Below are 16,015 nucleotides of genomic sequence, written 5' to 3' on the forward strand. Positions count from 1 at the left end.
GCCGCCGCGGAAGGTGGAGGCGGAGGCGCTCAACGCCACGGCCATCCGCGTGCTGTGGCGCTCGCCCGCGCCCGGCCGGCAGCATGGCCAGATCCGCGGCTACCAAGTCCACTACGTGCGCATGGAGGGCGCCGAGGCCCGCGGGCCACCGCGCATCAAGGACGTCATGCTGGCCGATGCCCAGGTGGGCAGGGGTGGGGCGGGGCCTCCGAGTGGGCGGCGGGCCCCCTGCACACCTGCCCTTCGCTGCTTCTCCCTCTCTGGCCTCCCCTCTCACCGCCCTCCTCCCGCGCTCAGTGGGAGACGGACGACACGGCCGAATATGTAAGTAGGGCCCGGGCCACTGCCGTGTGCTTGGCGAGCGTGCGGGCCGTGCCGTGCTGTGACCCCCGCATGTCCCTGGTGAAAGGATCTCCTGCCCCTGGGCCTCTCATGCAGCCGGCTTAGCTCTGGTAGCCTCAGTCTCTTCAGTCTTTCCATCAGGAAAGTGGGAAGCTCTGGCCACCCTAGGGTCCAGTTATAAGCCCCAAGGATTCTTGGAGGGGTGACCTGGACATGTCTCAGGTCTCCAGACTCAGTGGGGCTCTTGCCACCCCATCCCCCACTTCCTCCAAGCTCTGCACCCAACCCCAACCCCCCCACACGTTTGTCTAGGACACCTTTTCAATACCCACATACTGCACCCCCCCCCCCCACAGCCTCTCCAGTGAGACCCAGGCCTGGCACAGCCAAACCCAGGCCATTTAACAGCCTAGCTAGCACATCCCCATTGCCCAGCTTGGCTCCCCTTAGCCTAGAATGTTCTCTCAGGCCACACTCCCCTCTTTATTCTGGCTGGTGAGTGAGGGGACCGATCAGTGAAGGTGCAGGTGGCAAGGAGGCTTGCAGTTACCAGCAGTCACCCCCTGGGCTCTCTCAGGAAGCTCTGAGCCAGGGTCACAGCGCTATACAACTTTCAGCGAGTTGCTTTCTCTTTCTGGGTTATCTTTTTGCTTCTAAAAGGGGGCCACGGGCTCTTCGGGGAGCCTCACGTCTAGTATTAAATTGACCGCAAGTCCAGGTGGGGAGTTCCCAGGTGCGTTTCAGCTCAGACTCTACCACTGGCACCCCAGGGAGGGTGCAGTGTGAGGTTCAGGGGCAGGAGACCCTCTGTGTGTGCATCTGTGCCCTGTTGTCATCCTGGCTCAGGCCACCTTCAATCTCCAGGCATGCCGGATCATGTTTGTGGGGGTGCATGCATGTAAATGCCAGCACAGGTGTGACTGTGACGGTGTACATGAGTGCGTGAGTCGGGGTGCACATGAGTGTTCTGGATTTGTGGAACAGTTGTTGAGGAAGCACCTACTAAGGAGCCCTGGTGGCACAGTGGTTAAAGCACTTAGCTGAAAACCAAATGATCAATGGTTTGAACTCACCAGTCACTTTGAAGGAGAAAGATGAGGCAGTTTTGTTTCTGTAAAGATGTATAGCCTTGGAAACCCCATGGGGCATTTCTGCTCTCTCCTAAAGGGTTGCTCTGAGTTGGCATCAACTTAATGACAGTGGGTTGTGTGTTTTTAAAAAAAAAAACAAAAAGAAAGAAACCACCTACTGTATGCCTGATGCTGTGTTGAATGCCCACCTTCCTAGGGTCACAGTCCAGTGGGGATGGTGGATTTTCATCAGATGGAGAGAACGTACATGTATAGTTACAGCTGGTTGGGGCAGGGTGGAGACGCTGGTGTCAATGTCTAATAGCCTGCCTTCTGTGAAGTAGCAGCCTTGTATAATGTTTCCACCACCAGGTTCAGTAGCCATAGATGATCTCGAGAGCACAGATATGAGAAGCTTAGCAAAATATTTAGGAAGGGACAAGCCTTAAGTAGGAGGCCCTGGGTAGTGCTGAATCCCCAAAAGATTGGGATTCAGACTCCGAGGTGCCTTGGAAGAAAGGCCTGGCAGTCTGCTTCTGAAAGGTGACAGCCTTGAAAACCCTCTGAGCATCATCCTAGTCTGACAACATGGAGCCGCCACAAGGCAGGATCAACTTGACGGCAGCTGATATTTTGGTGTCTTTAGGTTTTGAGTATTCCTTCTCTTTGCTTTTAAGAGGCGCTCTGGTGGTGCGGTGCCTGAGGCATCTGACTGCTAACCAGGAGGTTGGTGGTTCCAACCCACCAGCCGCTCTGCAGAAGGAAAGTGGGGCAATTTACTTCTGTAAAGATTTACAGCCTTTGAAACCCAGTAGGGGTCATTATGAGTCGGAATTGGCTCGATGGCAGTGAGTTTGGCTTGGTTTTTGGTTTTGCTTTTAAGATAATTTATTTGGTTATAAGTTTCTATATTTAATTTCAAATAATGGCTGTGTTCAATAATCAGATTGCAAAATTTGGAAAATTTAAAGTTGGTTCTTGCAAGCGGGCACAGCCCGTGCAAGGGCCATGGGACAGGACTGACTGGGCCTGCTGAGTTGGAGGAACAGCAAGGAGGCCTGTGTAGCTGGAGTGGAGTGAGCAAGGGGGAGAGAGGAGGAGGGGAGGGCCCTGTGGGCTTGGGGTGGGTCTGGGCTTTACCCTGAGGGAGTCCAGAGCCCTGGAGGGCTGTGAGCAGAGGGGAGGTGGACCTGACTGAGCTGCTCATGGGCGCCCTCTGGCTGCTGCAGGGTGGACAGTCGGGGGATGGAGGGCAACGATGTTGGTCCAGGCAGCGATGGCAGGTCGGCTGTGTGTGCTCATTTGAGCATGACTGTGTGAGGTGTCGTGGTCTGTGCATGAGCCCATGTGCATGTCTCTGTCCATGCTCGGGGCCCCTTGTTAGACCCCAGCACTGGGCGCGGGTGGGCTGGGCCAGCCCATCCCAGCACTGACCCCCAGCCCTGCCCGCAGGAGATGGTCATCACCAACCTGCAGCCCGAGACCGCCTACTCCATCACGGTAGCCGCCTACACTATGAAGGGCGACGGCGCTCGCAGCAAACCCAAGGTGGTCATGACTAAGGGAGCAGGTAGGAAGGACCACCCACCTAGAGCTGCCCACCCCAAGATCTCGCCCTCCTTCTCCTCACCCAAGAATGTTGTAAGAGAGCTGCACTTACCAAGCAGAACCTAGGCACGTGCCGCCCACAGTGTTCACAGGGGGCCCAGGCCATGAAATATCCTGATCAGTCCTGCAGCAGAGAAGCCCAGCTTCGTTTGGAGAAGCCCGGTTTTCCCCACATTGTTTCTGGCCCCTGTCTCTCTCTCAGCATGTTGATTTAATTCCCCAGACTGTGAGAACCACAGGGCAGGGGCAGATTTCTGGACATTTCTTGTCCCATGAGTATGAGCCAGGTGCCAGGACGGAGAGAGGCAAATGAACAAGGAGGAAATGAATGAGTTGTTGGGTGGAAAAGGCAGTACACAGACAAGGTCTGCTGCAGTGTCCAAATGCTTTTCTTTACTGTGTTCTGAGACAGTGGCCTCCTTGCTGTCACTTGCATATCCTAGGCACAGTCCCACCTCAGGGCCTTTGCACGTGCTGTTCCTGCTGCCTAGAACACTGTTCCCCCAGATACTGCTGTGGCTCCTGGTCTCACTTCAGGGCCTTTGCTGGTGCTGTTCCTGCTGCCTAGAACACTGTTCCCCCAAATACTGCTGTGGCTCCCAGTCCCACCTCAGAGCTTTTGCCTGTGCTGTTCCTACTGCCTAGAACACTGTTCCCTCAGATACTCCCATAACTCCTAGTCTCTCCTGTCTCAAGTCTTTGCTCAAATGCCATTTCCCTAGTGAGAACTTCACAGGAGACACTTTTTAAAATTGCAACCCCACCCTGTGTTTTTGGCCTCATGGGTGGACGGCTCTTTTTTTTTTAATTTTTAATTTGGCTGCAGATTTTAAAGCAGATTCGTTTTACCCTCAGCAGTTCATACACGTTTTGTTTCATGGCACTGGTTACAGTCCCCACAGTGGAACCAAACAGCTCTCCTCCCACCTCCTGCCTGTGATTATCCCTTTCCAGTGTCCTTCTTACCTACTACACATTGCTATCTATCACGGGTAGACTCTTAACCCTGAAGCTTACCTCGTGTCCCCACAGTGCTGGGCCGCCCCACCCTGTCGGTGCAGCAGACCCCTGAGGGCAGCCTGCTGGCACGCTGGACGCCCCCAGCCAGCACCGCCGAGGACCAGGTGCTGGGCTACCGCCTACAGTTTGGCCGCGAGGACTCGATGCCGCTGGCCACGTTGGAGTTCCCGCCCTCTGAGGACCACTACACGGCACCAGGCGTGCACAAGGGGGCCACGTATGTGTTCCGGCTGGCGGCCCGCAGCCGCGGTGGCCTGGGCGAGGAGGCGGCCCAGGTCCTGAGCATCCCTGAGGACACGCCCCGCGGCCACCCCCAGATCCTTGAGGCGGCTGGCAACGCCACAGCCGGCACCGTCCTGCTCCGCTGGCTGCCGCCCGTGCCTGCTGAGCGCAATGGGGCCATTGTCAAGTACACAGTGGCCGTGCGGGAGGCTGGCGCCCCGGGCCCCGCCCGAGAGACCGAGCTGCCCGCTGCGCCCGAACCGGGCGCCGAGAACGCACTCACACTGCAGGGCCTCAAGCCCGACACGGCCTACGACCTCCAAGTCCGAGCCCACACACGCCGGGGCCCTGGCCCCTACAGCCCCCCCGTCCGCTACCGGACATTCCTGCGGGACCAAGGTAGGCGCGCGGCGACTGCCCGCACCAGAGACGGACCGGGCCTCGTGCCCACCCCCACCCCAGCCCCCTCCCTCTCCCCCACCCAGGTAAGTGGTCACTTTTCTGCTTCCTCATGGACGCTGAAGGCGAGTCCGGACCCCGAGACTCCAGTGTTGGCAAAGGTGGGACGTGCTTTGGTGGCGCCGCCGCCCCCGCCGCCACCCCTACCCCGTCCCCCCTCCCTCCTCCTTCTCCTCCTCTTCCTCCTTCGCCTTCTCTCTGCAGCTGCGCCGTCTCCCGCAGCAGGTCCTGGGGACAGGCAGGCAGGGCCGGGCCAGGGCCAGGCAGGAAGGCCATGGGCACAGGCACAGCGGACGACAGGGAGCGCCTGGGCCGCCCCCTGCCCCACACCCCCTCCTCATGGAGCCTCTCTTCTGCTCTCTCCCCGCTCGGCCGCTGCCCGGCGCAGTCTCACCCAAGAACTTCAAGGTGAAGATGATCATGAAGACATCGGTCCTGCTTAGCTGGGAGTTCCCCGACAACTACAACTCCCCCACGCCCTACAAGGTGTGGCCATCAGCCTACAGGCGGGCAGGGGTGGGGCGGGGCCCAGACAGGTCGGCTCAACCCAGGCTCAGGGCTTCATCTGGGCTCAGGACTCACTCAGGAACAGACTTAGGCAGGGGTGTGGGCTCACCCTGGGCCAGGGTTCAGCTGGGGTCAGTTCCACTAGCACTGAGGCTCAGTCTGGATTGAGAACTGCCTCAGATTAGGGCAGTTGGTGGAGTTTAGCTGGGCCCAGGGCTCTGTCAGGCCCGGCTGAGCCACCTCGGCCCCACAGATCCAGTACAACGGGCTGACGCTGGACGTGGATGGACGCACCACCAAGAGGCTCATCACACACCTCAAGCCCCACACCTTCTACAACTTCGTGCTGACGAACCGTGGCAGCAGCCTGGGCGGCCTCCAGCAAACAGTCACTGCCTGGACCGCCTTCAACCTGCTCAGCTCCAAGCCCAGCGTGGCCCCCAAACCCGACGCTGACGGCTTCGTCTTGGTGTACCTGCCCGATGGCCAAAGCCCCGTGCCCGTCCAGTACGCTTGTTGCCCCCGCCCCCGCCCCAGCCCTCCTCACCCCGATGCGGCCCCGCTAGCCAGCTGTGTGGCTGCAGTAAACCCCTGGTACTCTGTGCCTATAAAACGGACTACACCAGCCTCAGCTCATGGACCATCGACCTATATGGCCAACATTCCCTGACACCCCTGTGTGTACAGGGCCATGCTGGGGCCCCTGGGAGGATTTGGTTCTGGGTAGGCTCCCAGTCTGATGATGGAGACAGAGACAGTGGGAGGCATCAAAGCCTGGGGTTCCCATCGGGGAAGGGGGCTCTGTTTGGGAAGTAGAGAAGACTCAAGGGCTATAGGACAGTGTGGGCATTAGAGCTGGGTCAGTGAAGGATGTGTAGGAGTGTGGTCAGTAGAATTGCATGGGGTAAGTTTCCAGAGGGGGATACGTGTACACTGTGTGCCATCAAGTCGATACCGACTCGTAACAGCCCTGTATGGTAGAGCGGAACTGCCTTGTAGGTTTCCTAGACTATCATCTGGATGATAGCAGATGTCCAGATGTTTGCTGCTGTGGGACTGCTGGTGGGTTCAAGCTGCCAACCTTTCGGTTAGGAGCCAAGCACTAACCATTGTACCACCAGGGCTGCTTAGACAGAAGGTGCAGCCTAATCAGAGTCCTGGAGGCTTGGATCAGGAACGGGGGTTGTTTGTGGCTAGGGTGTAGCCTTCAGGGGGCAGGGTAATTGACTCATTGTAAGCAGAAGGGGAAACTCAGAGGGCCCTCCCACTCACCAACAGACAGCATCCCTCAGCTCTGCCCAAAGCCAGCCCCCTGACTCTTACCTCCTGACAGGAACTACTTCATTGTGATGGTGCCACTGCGCAAGTCTCGGGGAGGTCAGTTCCTGACCCCGCAGGGCAGCCCAGAGGAGATGGATCTGGAAGAGGTGAGGGCTGGGGCCAACCCTGCGGGGCCCAGATACATTCTTGCCTTCATGCTCTCAGTGGGCCGCTGAGCCACCCATGCCTCTGTTCCCACAGCTTATCCAGGACATCTCACGGCTACAGAGGCGCAGCCTGCGGCACTCGCGCCAGCTGGAGGTGCCCCGGCCCTACATTGCAGCTCGCTTCTCGGTGCTGCCTCACACCTTCAGTCCCGGTGACCAGAAGCAGTATGGTGGCTTCGACAACCGGGTCCTGGAGCCCGGTCACCGATACGTGCTCTTTGTGCTGGCCGTGCTGCAGAAGAGTGAGCCTGTAAGTCCCCAGTGGCCTCCGCCCTCAGCCAGCCACACCCTGTCATACGGGTGGACCCTGAAGAAGTCTTAATCCCAGGGCCCGGCCACCAGGCAGAGCCAGACACAGACACTCCTAGCTCCCTGTGGTCAGGGCTAGGAGAAGGAGAGGAGAAGAATTGGAGTTGGGGGAAGGTACTTTCAAGCTGGGGCTTTGAGGGATGAGCAGGAGTTCAACAAGGACAAGGCATGCCAGGTGGCCAAACGAGCATGTGAAAACGTTGCAAGAGAAGCAGGACGGATTTCAGAGTGACTCGGACAGACAAGGGGAGCAGCAAGGGTGACACGGGATAGACCACAAGGGGTCACAGTGAGGAGTGTGCATTTTTTCCTGAGGGCTCTGGGAGTCATAGAAGGGTTTGGCGCAGGAGAGAGGACGTAAGTTTGTGTTTGAGGAAGACCCACGTGGCCACCGCAAGGATGATGGGCATTGATGGGGGCTCCCCCATTCCTGCAGACATTCGCGGCCAGCCCCTTCTCAGACCCCTTCCAGCTGGATAACCCTGACCCTCAGCCCATTATAGATGGTGAGGAGGGCCTCATCTGGGTGATTGGGCCCGTGCTGGCCGTGGTCTTCATCATCTGCATTGTCATCGCCATCCTCTTGTACAAGAAGTGAGTCCTCTGTGCCCCTACCCCCACACATGATGGGGGGAGGGCTTCGTGGAAGAGGTTTGGGAGAGGTCCTGAGAAGGGTCATCTCAGTGGACCATCACAGAAGCTTCTGTGGCACAGATGGGGACACTGAGGTTCAGAGAGGTTAAGCCACTTGATAAAAGTCACACAGCTGAGGAATGGGAAGGCTAAGGTTCAAACCAGGCCAGTAGTTTGGCTCTTTCTGTTCACTCCCCGACTCCACTCGACAAGAGGATCTGAGGCCTCCCAGAGGGAAGCACTGGGGATCCAGGCTGCCTCTTTCAAGTTTCAGGATGATTGTAATGGCCACAGGACTTGCCCCAGGTGGGAAAGGGAGGGGCGAGATAGGCCTTCTTGTGGTGGAGGAGACCAAGCCAAGATTAGCCCCTGTTCTAGAAGAAGAGAGCAAGGGTCAGAGAGGTTAAAATACTGCCCACAACCAGCATGCCTTCACCTCTCTTTTTCTCCCCCTGCTCCTCACTTGTGCCTGCTTTCTGGAACAGCAAACCTGACAGGTAAGAATGGACCCTGCCCCCGAAGGCCTAGGGTAGGAGGACGAGGGAGAGAAGTGGGGTGGTGCCGAGCCTGTGGGGTAAGAGGACACCTGTCTGCTCGCACAGGTTGCACACCTTCTGTGCATTTTCCAGACACCCAGTCACACACATCCGCGGCCATGCATGGGTGCCCTTACCCCTTCGTCCGTGTACACGCGTGAGTCCACACACCCAGTCGTACACGCACGTATCCACACATGGTCTTGGATACTCAGTCACACGTACACAGCCCTTTCCCATCTGCTGGGATCACATGCCTGCTGCCCGAATCCCATTCCTGTGTCTCCCAGTGTCTTTGGGTACACCAGGTACTCACCTGACTTTTCATTTGCTCCCCTTGAAGTAAACGCAAAGACTCGGAGCCTCGTACCAAATGCCTCCTGAACAATGCTGACCTCGCCCCCCACCACCCCAAGGACCCTGTGGAGATGAGACGCATTAACTTCCAGACCCCAGGTACATGCTTATCCCTGGTACCTGGCAAGCCTGTGTGCCTGGGACAGCACTGCCGGCAGAGGTGGCTGGAGGAAGGAGGAAGCTGCCAGTTGGGCCACACCCTCCTCTGCCCCACTGAATACTGTGCGTGCTGCGATGAAGTTCTTGACCCCTGGTATCTCCCACCGTGTGGGGATCGGGGCTTAGAACGCTCATGGGGTGGTTCTGCTTGCAGCCAAGTCAGGCTTTTGCAAAGTTGCCTTCCCCTCACTGGTGGTTACTGTCTTGTTCAGGAGCGTAAGGGCATCTACAAACTGAAAAGGAAAAAACACTTCCTGTCTTCTGGCAGGAAGAGCTGTGCTTCTGTTTAAATGTCTAGTCTTAATGCTATTCGGTGACCAGCACAGAGGTTTGTCCTCAGCCACTTTCCGTACCCCCTTGGAATGTGCCCCTGGGAGGCACAGAGCCTGTACCTACTTCCTCAGTAGCCCCTGCAGCTCATGCCACCACCAGCACTGTCTGCTTCCTCATAGCTTCCTGGCGGGAGAACAGGATTAGGGTTTTACCCTTGATCATCCTCATATCCGGTGCCCCACGCTCATCCTTGTCTCTTCCCTCATAATGGGCTCATGCCAGCTGCTTCTGACTAATAAGGGGTTTTGATTTAACTGATGGCTGCTGCTCCTTACGGACTCAGCGTGATGGAGTCTGACCCTCCTCTGGCAGCCCAGTCTCGCCTCCTGTATCTCAGCCAGTTCTTTTCAAATGTGTCTCCAGCTAACCGTAAAACTTCCAGTTGATGGCTGCATTCCATCTGAAGGTCTGATGCATGGCCTCACGTGCCATTCATGATGTACCCTTTCTCTTTCCCGTCTCTTGACTAGCTCGTATCAGTTTTGTTTCCATCCAAATGAGAATTGTAAACATTTGCATTTAACTGATGGCTTCCGTCTTCCTAAATGGATCACGCAAGGTCTCATATGTCATTCCTAATGTTGGTCTTGTCTCCTTCCTGTCTCTGGATTGACTCCTGTCACTTGTCTTTCTATCCAAATAATAATTTTAAACATTTTTATTTAACTGATGGCTGCAGACCTCCTTAAGGGCTCATGCAAGGCCTCAGCTATCATTTCGAACATATTCCCTTTTCCTTCCTGTCTGTCTCTGGGTCAGCTCATTTCAGTTCTGTTTCCATCCAAATGTGAATTTGAAACATTTATATTTAACTGATGGCTGCTGTCCTTCTTCAAAACTCATGGCATGGGCCCATACGCCCTTCTCTTACCCCTGGTTTCTCCCTCACTGTCCTGCCACCTCCTTCCTCCGTCACCTGGGCTGACCTTAGCAGGGGATCTGAGGCCAGCCTGGTCTCGGGGGGCCATGTGGACAGAAAGCCCTAAAGCTTCGGAGTCTCGGCTGAAGAAGAGGTTCTCGGGTTTAAGTTGCCCCACCCTTTGCATTTGTTGGCTGACTGCTCTGCGTGCACCCAGTGAGGGTGGAGGAGGCGTGTTTTCATTTATTTATTGTTTGCTGTTTCTGCAGATTCAGGCCTCAGCAGCCCCCTCAGGGAGCCGGGGTTTCACTTTGAAAGTTAGTTCCTGTGTCTCTCTGTTCTCGGCTTCCTTTCGCACCCTCCCCCCGTTTGTCCTCATCTTTGGTTTCTCCATCCCACCCTGTCTCTGTCCGCACATCCACCCCAGCTGGCCTCTGCCCACCTGTCCTACGCTGGCTTCTCGGGACATGTGTATGCGTGTGGAGTGTACACGTGTATGTGAACAGGGTGAGACGTGGACAGAACAGGAGCCCGCACACGTGATAGCAGGGGTATAAGCCAGTCAGACAAGTGGCCAGCCATGTGGGCAGACAGAGTCCCGGGGCCCCTAAATGTGGGTTCTTAGGAAGCATCCAGGGTGTCGGGGGACATGGAGGTTGCTCAGAGCAGCAGCTTTTTACCATCTGGCCTAGAAATCTTTAAGGAGCCCTGGTTTCAAAACAATGAAGCATTCAGCTGGTAACTGAAAGATTAGTGGTTCGAATCCACCCAGTGGCTCTGTGGGAGGAAGGCCTGGAGATCTGCTCCCGTAAAGATGACGCCCTCGGAGATCCCACGGGGCAGCTCTGCTCGCACTCAGTGGCCCCCGACAGCACCCGGAAGTCTGACCGTATTCATACTTGGTCCTTCCGTGCGGGAACTTTCTGTGCTTGTGACATCAGCTGTGCACAGGTGTAGACAGTGTGAGTGCACGCACAGCCAAGGCCATGGGAGAGGAGAGGGGTCCAGCTGACCAGGATGTCAGAAACGGGGAGTGAACCCCAAGCCCACTCTGTCCAGCAGCCACACCTTGGGGCTTTGTAGGTAAGGCAGGTCACTGTCCCCATCTGCCAGATGAGAGAAACAGGTCTTGAGAATCAAGGGACAGACAGGGAGCCCTTCCAACACCACACACCCTGTCTCCCTAATCCCTCAATTCCTCCACGCCCAGAGGGGCAGAGAAAGGTGTCAGCCCCCAACCTGCCCTGGGGTGGCCCAGGCGGGATTCCCGAAGGCCAGCCGGCTGCATCTGCTTCATCCATTTCTGTCCCACCCACCTGCTTTTTGCCACAAGGCACTGGGAGCGTCAAGGCTCCGGGGTACCCTTCCCTGGCCGATGGGTTGGGGGCACTGGGATGAGCAGCCGCTGCTCCCTGGGAGCGGCAGCAACACACCCACCTTCAGCCCTGACCCCAACGTGAGCCACCCGAGCCTCCCTCCCGCTGGCCCACCCCCCACCCCCTTCTAACCGCAGCTCCATCGCAGACTCACACTGTCGAGTGGCCGCAGCCCCAGCCGGCCCCCGGGTGACCTGCCGTGCTGGCGGTCTGCTCCTCCGCAGGTATGCTCAGCCACCCGCCCATCCCCATCGCGGACATGGCGGAACACACGGAGCGCCTCAAGGCCAATGACAGCCTCAAGCTCTCCCAGGAGTACGAGGTGAGCTGGCCTACCGCCTGCAGGCTCTGGGCTCCCTGGCACCCACCCTGACACCTGCCACCCCTCTCCCCACAGTCCATCGACCCAGGGCAGCAGTTCACGTGGGAACATTCCAACCTGGAAGTGAACAAGCCCAAGAACCGCTATGCCAACGTCATCGCCTACGACCACTCCCGTGTCATCCTCCAGCCCATTGAAGGTAGCGGTATAGGGGGCCCCAGGGGCCGGGCCAGCGTGGATAGGCCGGGGGGCAGGTGGGGAATTAAAGCATAAGTCTGGTCACAGGCCTAGTGCAGCGGCGGCCAGGGTCACTGGAAGTCTTTAGACACGTATTTAACTGGTGGCTGCTATCTATCACGAGGTTCCATTTGTCCCTTTGCATCAGTGGTTTTCAGGGACATCGGGCCATATCTGGAGACATTTCTCATTGTCGGAACTGGACGAGGTGGGGTGCTATGGCATCAAGTGGGTGGAGGCCAGGGATGCTGTTCAACACAGAACAGCTCCATCCCAGAGAATAATCTGACCCCAAATGTCAGAGGTGCCAAGGGGGAGACACGCAGAGGTCCGAGCCTTGGGGCCCCCAGGGCAGGTTTGGGTGGTCGGAGAGGGCTTCCTGACGGTGGTGGGGCAACCACAGACCGTCCCCCTTGGCCCCCTGGCTGCAGGCATTGTGGGCAGCGACTACATCAACGCCAACTACGTAGACGGCTACCGGCGGCAGAATGCGTACATCGCCACTCAGGGCCCACTGCCGGAGACCTTCGGCGACTTCTGGCGCATGGTGTGGGAGCAGCGCTCGGCCACCATCGTCATGATGACACGGCTCGAGGAGAAGTCACGGGTGAGACGTGACCTCAGTGCCTCCACACCCCTGAGCTCTCGGCAGCCCTGGCCCCTGCTCACATCCTGGTCTCCTGCCCACTGCAGATCAAATGTGACCAATACTGGCCCAACCGTGGCACAGAGACCTATGGCTTCATCCAGGTCACGCTGCTGGACACCATCGAGCTGGCCACATTCTGCGTGCGGACCTTCTCACTCCACAAGGTAGTATGGTCTGGGGCCAGGTGGTTTGGGGTAGACAGGGGCCCCAGCTTCTGCCCTGGGAGCTCTCATGGGTCGGAGAGATGGCCCAGCATGCCCGTGTTCTCATGCAGCCCCCTTCCCAGGTGAGGTAACTGAGGTTCAGAGATGATGCTAGTCCCCCAGCCACGGCAGGAAGATGTAACCCACAGTCTAGCTTGCTCTAAGCCTATCTTTTGCTCCTTGACTTCATCACCCCCAAGTAGCCCTTCCTCCATGTGCCCTCTGACCTGGCCTGCCCCGGTCAGAAAGCTCGGCCTTTCCGAAAACTAAACATGCACAAGAGTTTCCCTAAAACAGGGTCAGCTCCCCAGCATCCAGCTCGGGGCCTGGCACAAACAGGGTAAGGAACCGAGCAGGTGAACGGGCTGCCCGTTGTTCCCAGGTCCTGTCAAGTCCATTCCGACTCCTAGCGACCCCAGGTGACAAGGGAGAGCTGCCTCATAGGGCAGCTACGTTGTCATCTTTACAGGAACAGATCACCAAGTCTTCATCCTGTGGAGCCACTGGGTGGGTTCGAACTGCCAACTATTTGGTTAGCAGCTGAGCACCTAACTGTTGCACTACCAGGCTTTCTTAGACAAACAGGAGGGTTCAGAAGCGTCTCAGTTCATTCAGGGTTCGCTGACTAAACGTTTATTAAGGGCCAACTGTGCCAGTCCCCAATCTATCCTTAATCTGGGCACCAGGACCCAGTAAGGACCAAGACAGAGAAAATGCCCTGCTTTTGTGGTGCTTACAGTGTAGCGGGCAAGACACAGATAATCAATTTGTAGATCACAAGAACTCTTACAGGTAGGAGAGAGAGCCCGAAAAGATAGGTGTCAGAAGAGAGGGAGTCGTGGGGGGACCTGAGGAGTAGAGTGTCAGGTGGAAGGCACAGCTGTGCAAAGGCCCTGGGGCAGGACCAGGGCCAGCAAATTGGAGGAACTGCATGGAGGCCTTTTGGGCTGAAGTGGAGTGAGGGAAGGACGGGGAGAGAGGAGGAGGGGACGAGACAAGTAGCACAGGGCTCTGTGGACTGGGAGGAAGACTTGGGCTTTTGCCGGAGGGAGGAGGCCAGGCCCTGACTCAGGTGCTCACGGGTGCCCTCTGGCTGCTGCTGCAGGGCGGACAGACTTTGGGGCAAGGGACCAAGTGGAGGCAGATGAGAAGTGGGTAGGTGTTGGGTAGAATTCGAGGGCACCACTGAACGTTTTGGCTGATGTTTTGCATGGAAAGGAAAGGAGGCGTGGAGAAGAGGAGTGGAGGGGGGTTGTTGAAGGCGACTCGCAGGTTATGGCCTGATGCCTAGGAAGGAGAGCTGCCCTCAGCTGGGAAGGGGAGCCAGGAGAGGAGTGGGTTTCAGGGGAGGTTGGCCGTGTTGTGTGAGACACCCATGTGGATACATCAGAGGACACTGGACAACAACTTGGCAGCTCAGGGGATGGCCAGGTCAGCATGTGAGCTTGGGCGTCCTCACGTGGGTGGCCAGCAGGACCTGGTGGTGGCACTGTCATCCTTGTGACTCCCTAGAATGGCTCCAGTGAGAAGCGGGAGGTCCGGCAATTCCAGTTCACAGCCTGGCCAGACCATGGGGTACCAGAGTACCCAACCCCCTTCCTGGCCTTCCTGCGGAGAGTCAAGACCTGCAACCCGCCTGATGCAGGCCCCATCGTGGTCCACTGCAGGTATGTGCTCAGCTCCGCCCACCACTCAGCCCCGCCCACCACTCAATGCCCGCTCACCTCTCCACGGGCCCCTCCTACTCCAGCCCCGCCCAATTCCCACTAAGGGGACTCGCCTCATTTCTCACACCTGCCCCCAGAGCCCTGTCCTCCCCACCAACCCCTGCCCACCATGCCCCAGGGCCCGGCCCATCCTCCACACTCCCCACGTACACCCCTCACCCCCCAGCAGCGCCTGACCTTGCCCCATTGCCCGCAGCGCCGGCGTGGGCCGCACGGGCTGCTTCATCGTCATCGATGCCATGCTGGAGCGCATCAAGCCAGAAAAGACGGTGGACGTGTACGGCCACGTCACGCTTATGCGGTCCCAGCGCAATTACATGGTGCAGACAGAAGACCAGTACAGCTTCATCCACGAGGCCCTGCTCGAGGCCGTGGGGTGCGGCAACACCGAGGTGCCCGCCCGCAGTCTCTACGCCTACATCCAGAAGCTGGCTCAGGTGGAGCCCGGCGAGCACGTCACGGGCATGGAGCTGGAATTCAAGGTACCGATGGGGCTGGGCAGGGGCGGGGCCTTTTCCCCAGTGGGCGGAGCCTAGAGGGAGGGGCCAGGTCTCCAAGCTAACCAATAGTGATCAGAGTAAAGCAGGCCTCAGGCCAGAGGCCTGTCTTGGGCTTTACCATACATTTCTTCTCACCATTTAGGAGGCCGGGAGTCTGAATTAGGGGAAGGCTTTTGCTGTCTGTGGGCTCAGGGGGAAGGCCTTTGTCTCCTTCCAGCTTCTGGGCTCCTCTTCCTTAGAGATCATGTGTTAGGTGTCTTACTCTCCCTCTGTGCTGGCTTGTTGAATTTGCTCTTCTTTATCAAGAGATTGGCTCAAGGCATACCCTTCACTGTTACTGCCTCATTAACCAAAGAAAACCCTATTCGCCCATGGGGTGATAACCGCAGGCATAGGGACCAGGATTCAACAACACGTATTTTTGCAGGAGCGGGCCCTGGTGGCACAGTAGTTAAGTGCAGAGCTGCTAACTGAAGGGTTAGCAGTTTGAACCCACCAGCTACTCCGTGGGACAAAGATGAGGCAGTCTCCTTCTGTAAAGATTACAACCTTGGAAACCCTATGAGGCAGTTCCACTCTGTCCTCTAGAGGTACTGTGAGTCCTAATCGACTCCAGAACAGTGGGTTTGGTTTGGGCTTTGCTTTGGTAAAGATTGACAGCCTTGGAAACCACATGGGTCAGCTGTACTCTGTCCTCAAGGGGCGATGAGTTGGAATCCACTCAGTGGCAGTGGGATTTTGGGGGGCACAATTCAGTCCATAGCAGCCGTCCTGATGATGTCCCTTCCACGTCCCCATAGCGGCTGGCCAACTCCAAGGCGCACACATCCCGTTTCATCAGTGCCAACCTGCCTTGTAACAAGTTCAAGAACCGCCTGGTGAACATCATGCCCTACGAGAGCACGCGGGTGTGTCTACAGCCCATTCGTGGCGTGGAGGGCTCTGACTACATCAACGCCAGCTCCATCGATGGCTACAGGTACCTCGCCCCGGCTGCCACAGGGCTCCTGAAGCCTCTCAGCCTGGTCTGCAATGAGCCCCCTCGTCTTGTGTGAAAGACAGAGCTGGACAAACAGACACTGTCAGCCCGTGTAGTCAGG

General features: G+C 57.5%; 1 protein-coding gene across 1 annotated transcript in view; it reads left to right on the forward strand.

Moving 5' to 3' along the window:
- Positions 1–16,015, forward strand: part of PTPRS (protein tyrosine phosphatase receptor type S) — an 83,190-nt gene that overhangs the window by 59,677 nt on the left and 7,498 nt on the right. Inside the window, exons 14-32 of the mRNA XM_042782767.1 lie at positions 1–184; positions 298–324; positions 2,865–2,982; positions 4,053–4,661; positions 5,110–5,207; positions 5,482–5,735; positions 6,562–6,655; positions 6,750–6,965; positions 7,461–7,618; positions 8,143–8,154; positions 8,537–8,649; positions 10,171–10,218; positions 11,502–11,599; positions 11,675–11,798; positions 12,268–12,443; positions 12,530–12,649; positions 14,201–14,355; positions 14,612–14,897; positions 15,716–15,894. The exon at positions 1–184 is cut by the window's left edge and continues 11 nt beyond it. Of these exons, the coding sequence (XP_042638701.1) occupies positions 1–184; positions 298–324; positions 2,865–2,982; positions 4,053–4,661; positions 5,110–5,207; positions 5,482–5,735; positions 6,562–6,655; positions 6,750–6,965; positions 7,461–7,618; positions 8,143–8,154; positions 8,537–8,649; positions 10,171–10,218; positions 11,502–11,599; positions 11,675–11,798; positions 12,268–12,443; positions 12,530–12,649; positions 14,201–14,355; positions 14,612–14,897; positions 15,716–15,894 (3,069 nt within the window). The remainder of the gene's footprint in view (positions 185–297; positions 325–2,864; positions 2,983–4,052; positions 4,662–5,109; positions 5,208–5,481; positions 5,736–6,561; positions 6,656–6,749; positions 6,966–7,460; positions 7,619–8,142; positions 8,155–8,536; positions 8,650–10,170; positions 10,219–11,501; positions 11,600–11,674; positions 11,799–12,267; positions 12,444–12,529; positions 12,650–14,200; positions 14,356–14,611; positions 14,898–15,715; positions 15,895–16,015) is intronic.

This window comes from Orycteropus afer, unplaced genomic scaffold, assembly GCF_000298275.1.
Source record: "Orycteropus afer afer isolate SDZICR_OR568_19922 unplaced genomic scaffold, OryAfe1.0 scaffold00461, whole genome shotgun sequence".
Lineage (NCBI taxonomy): Eukaryota > Metazoa > Chordata > Mammalia > Tubulidentata > Orycteropodidae > Orycteropus > Orycteropus afer.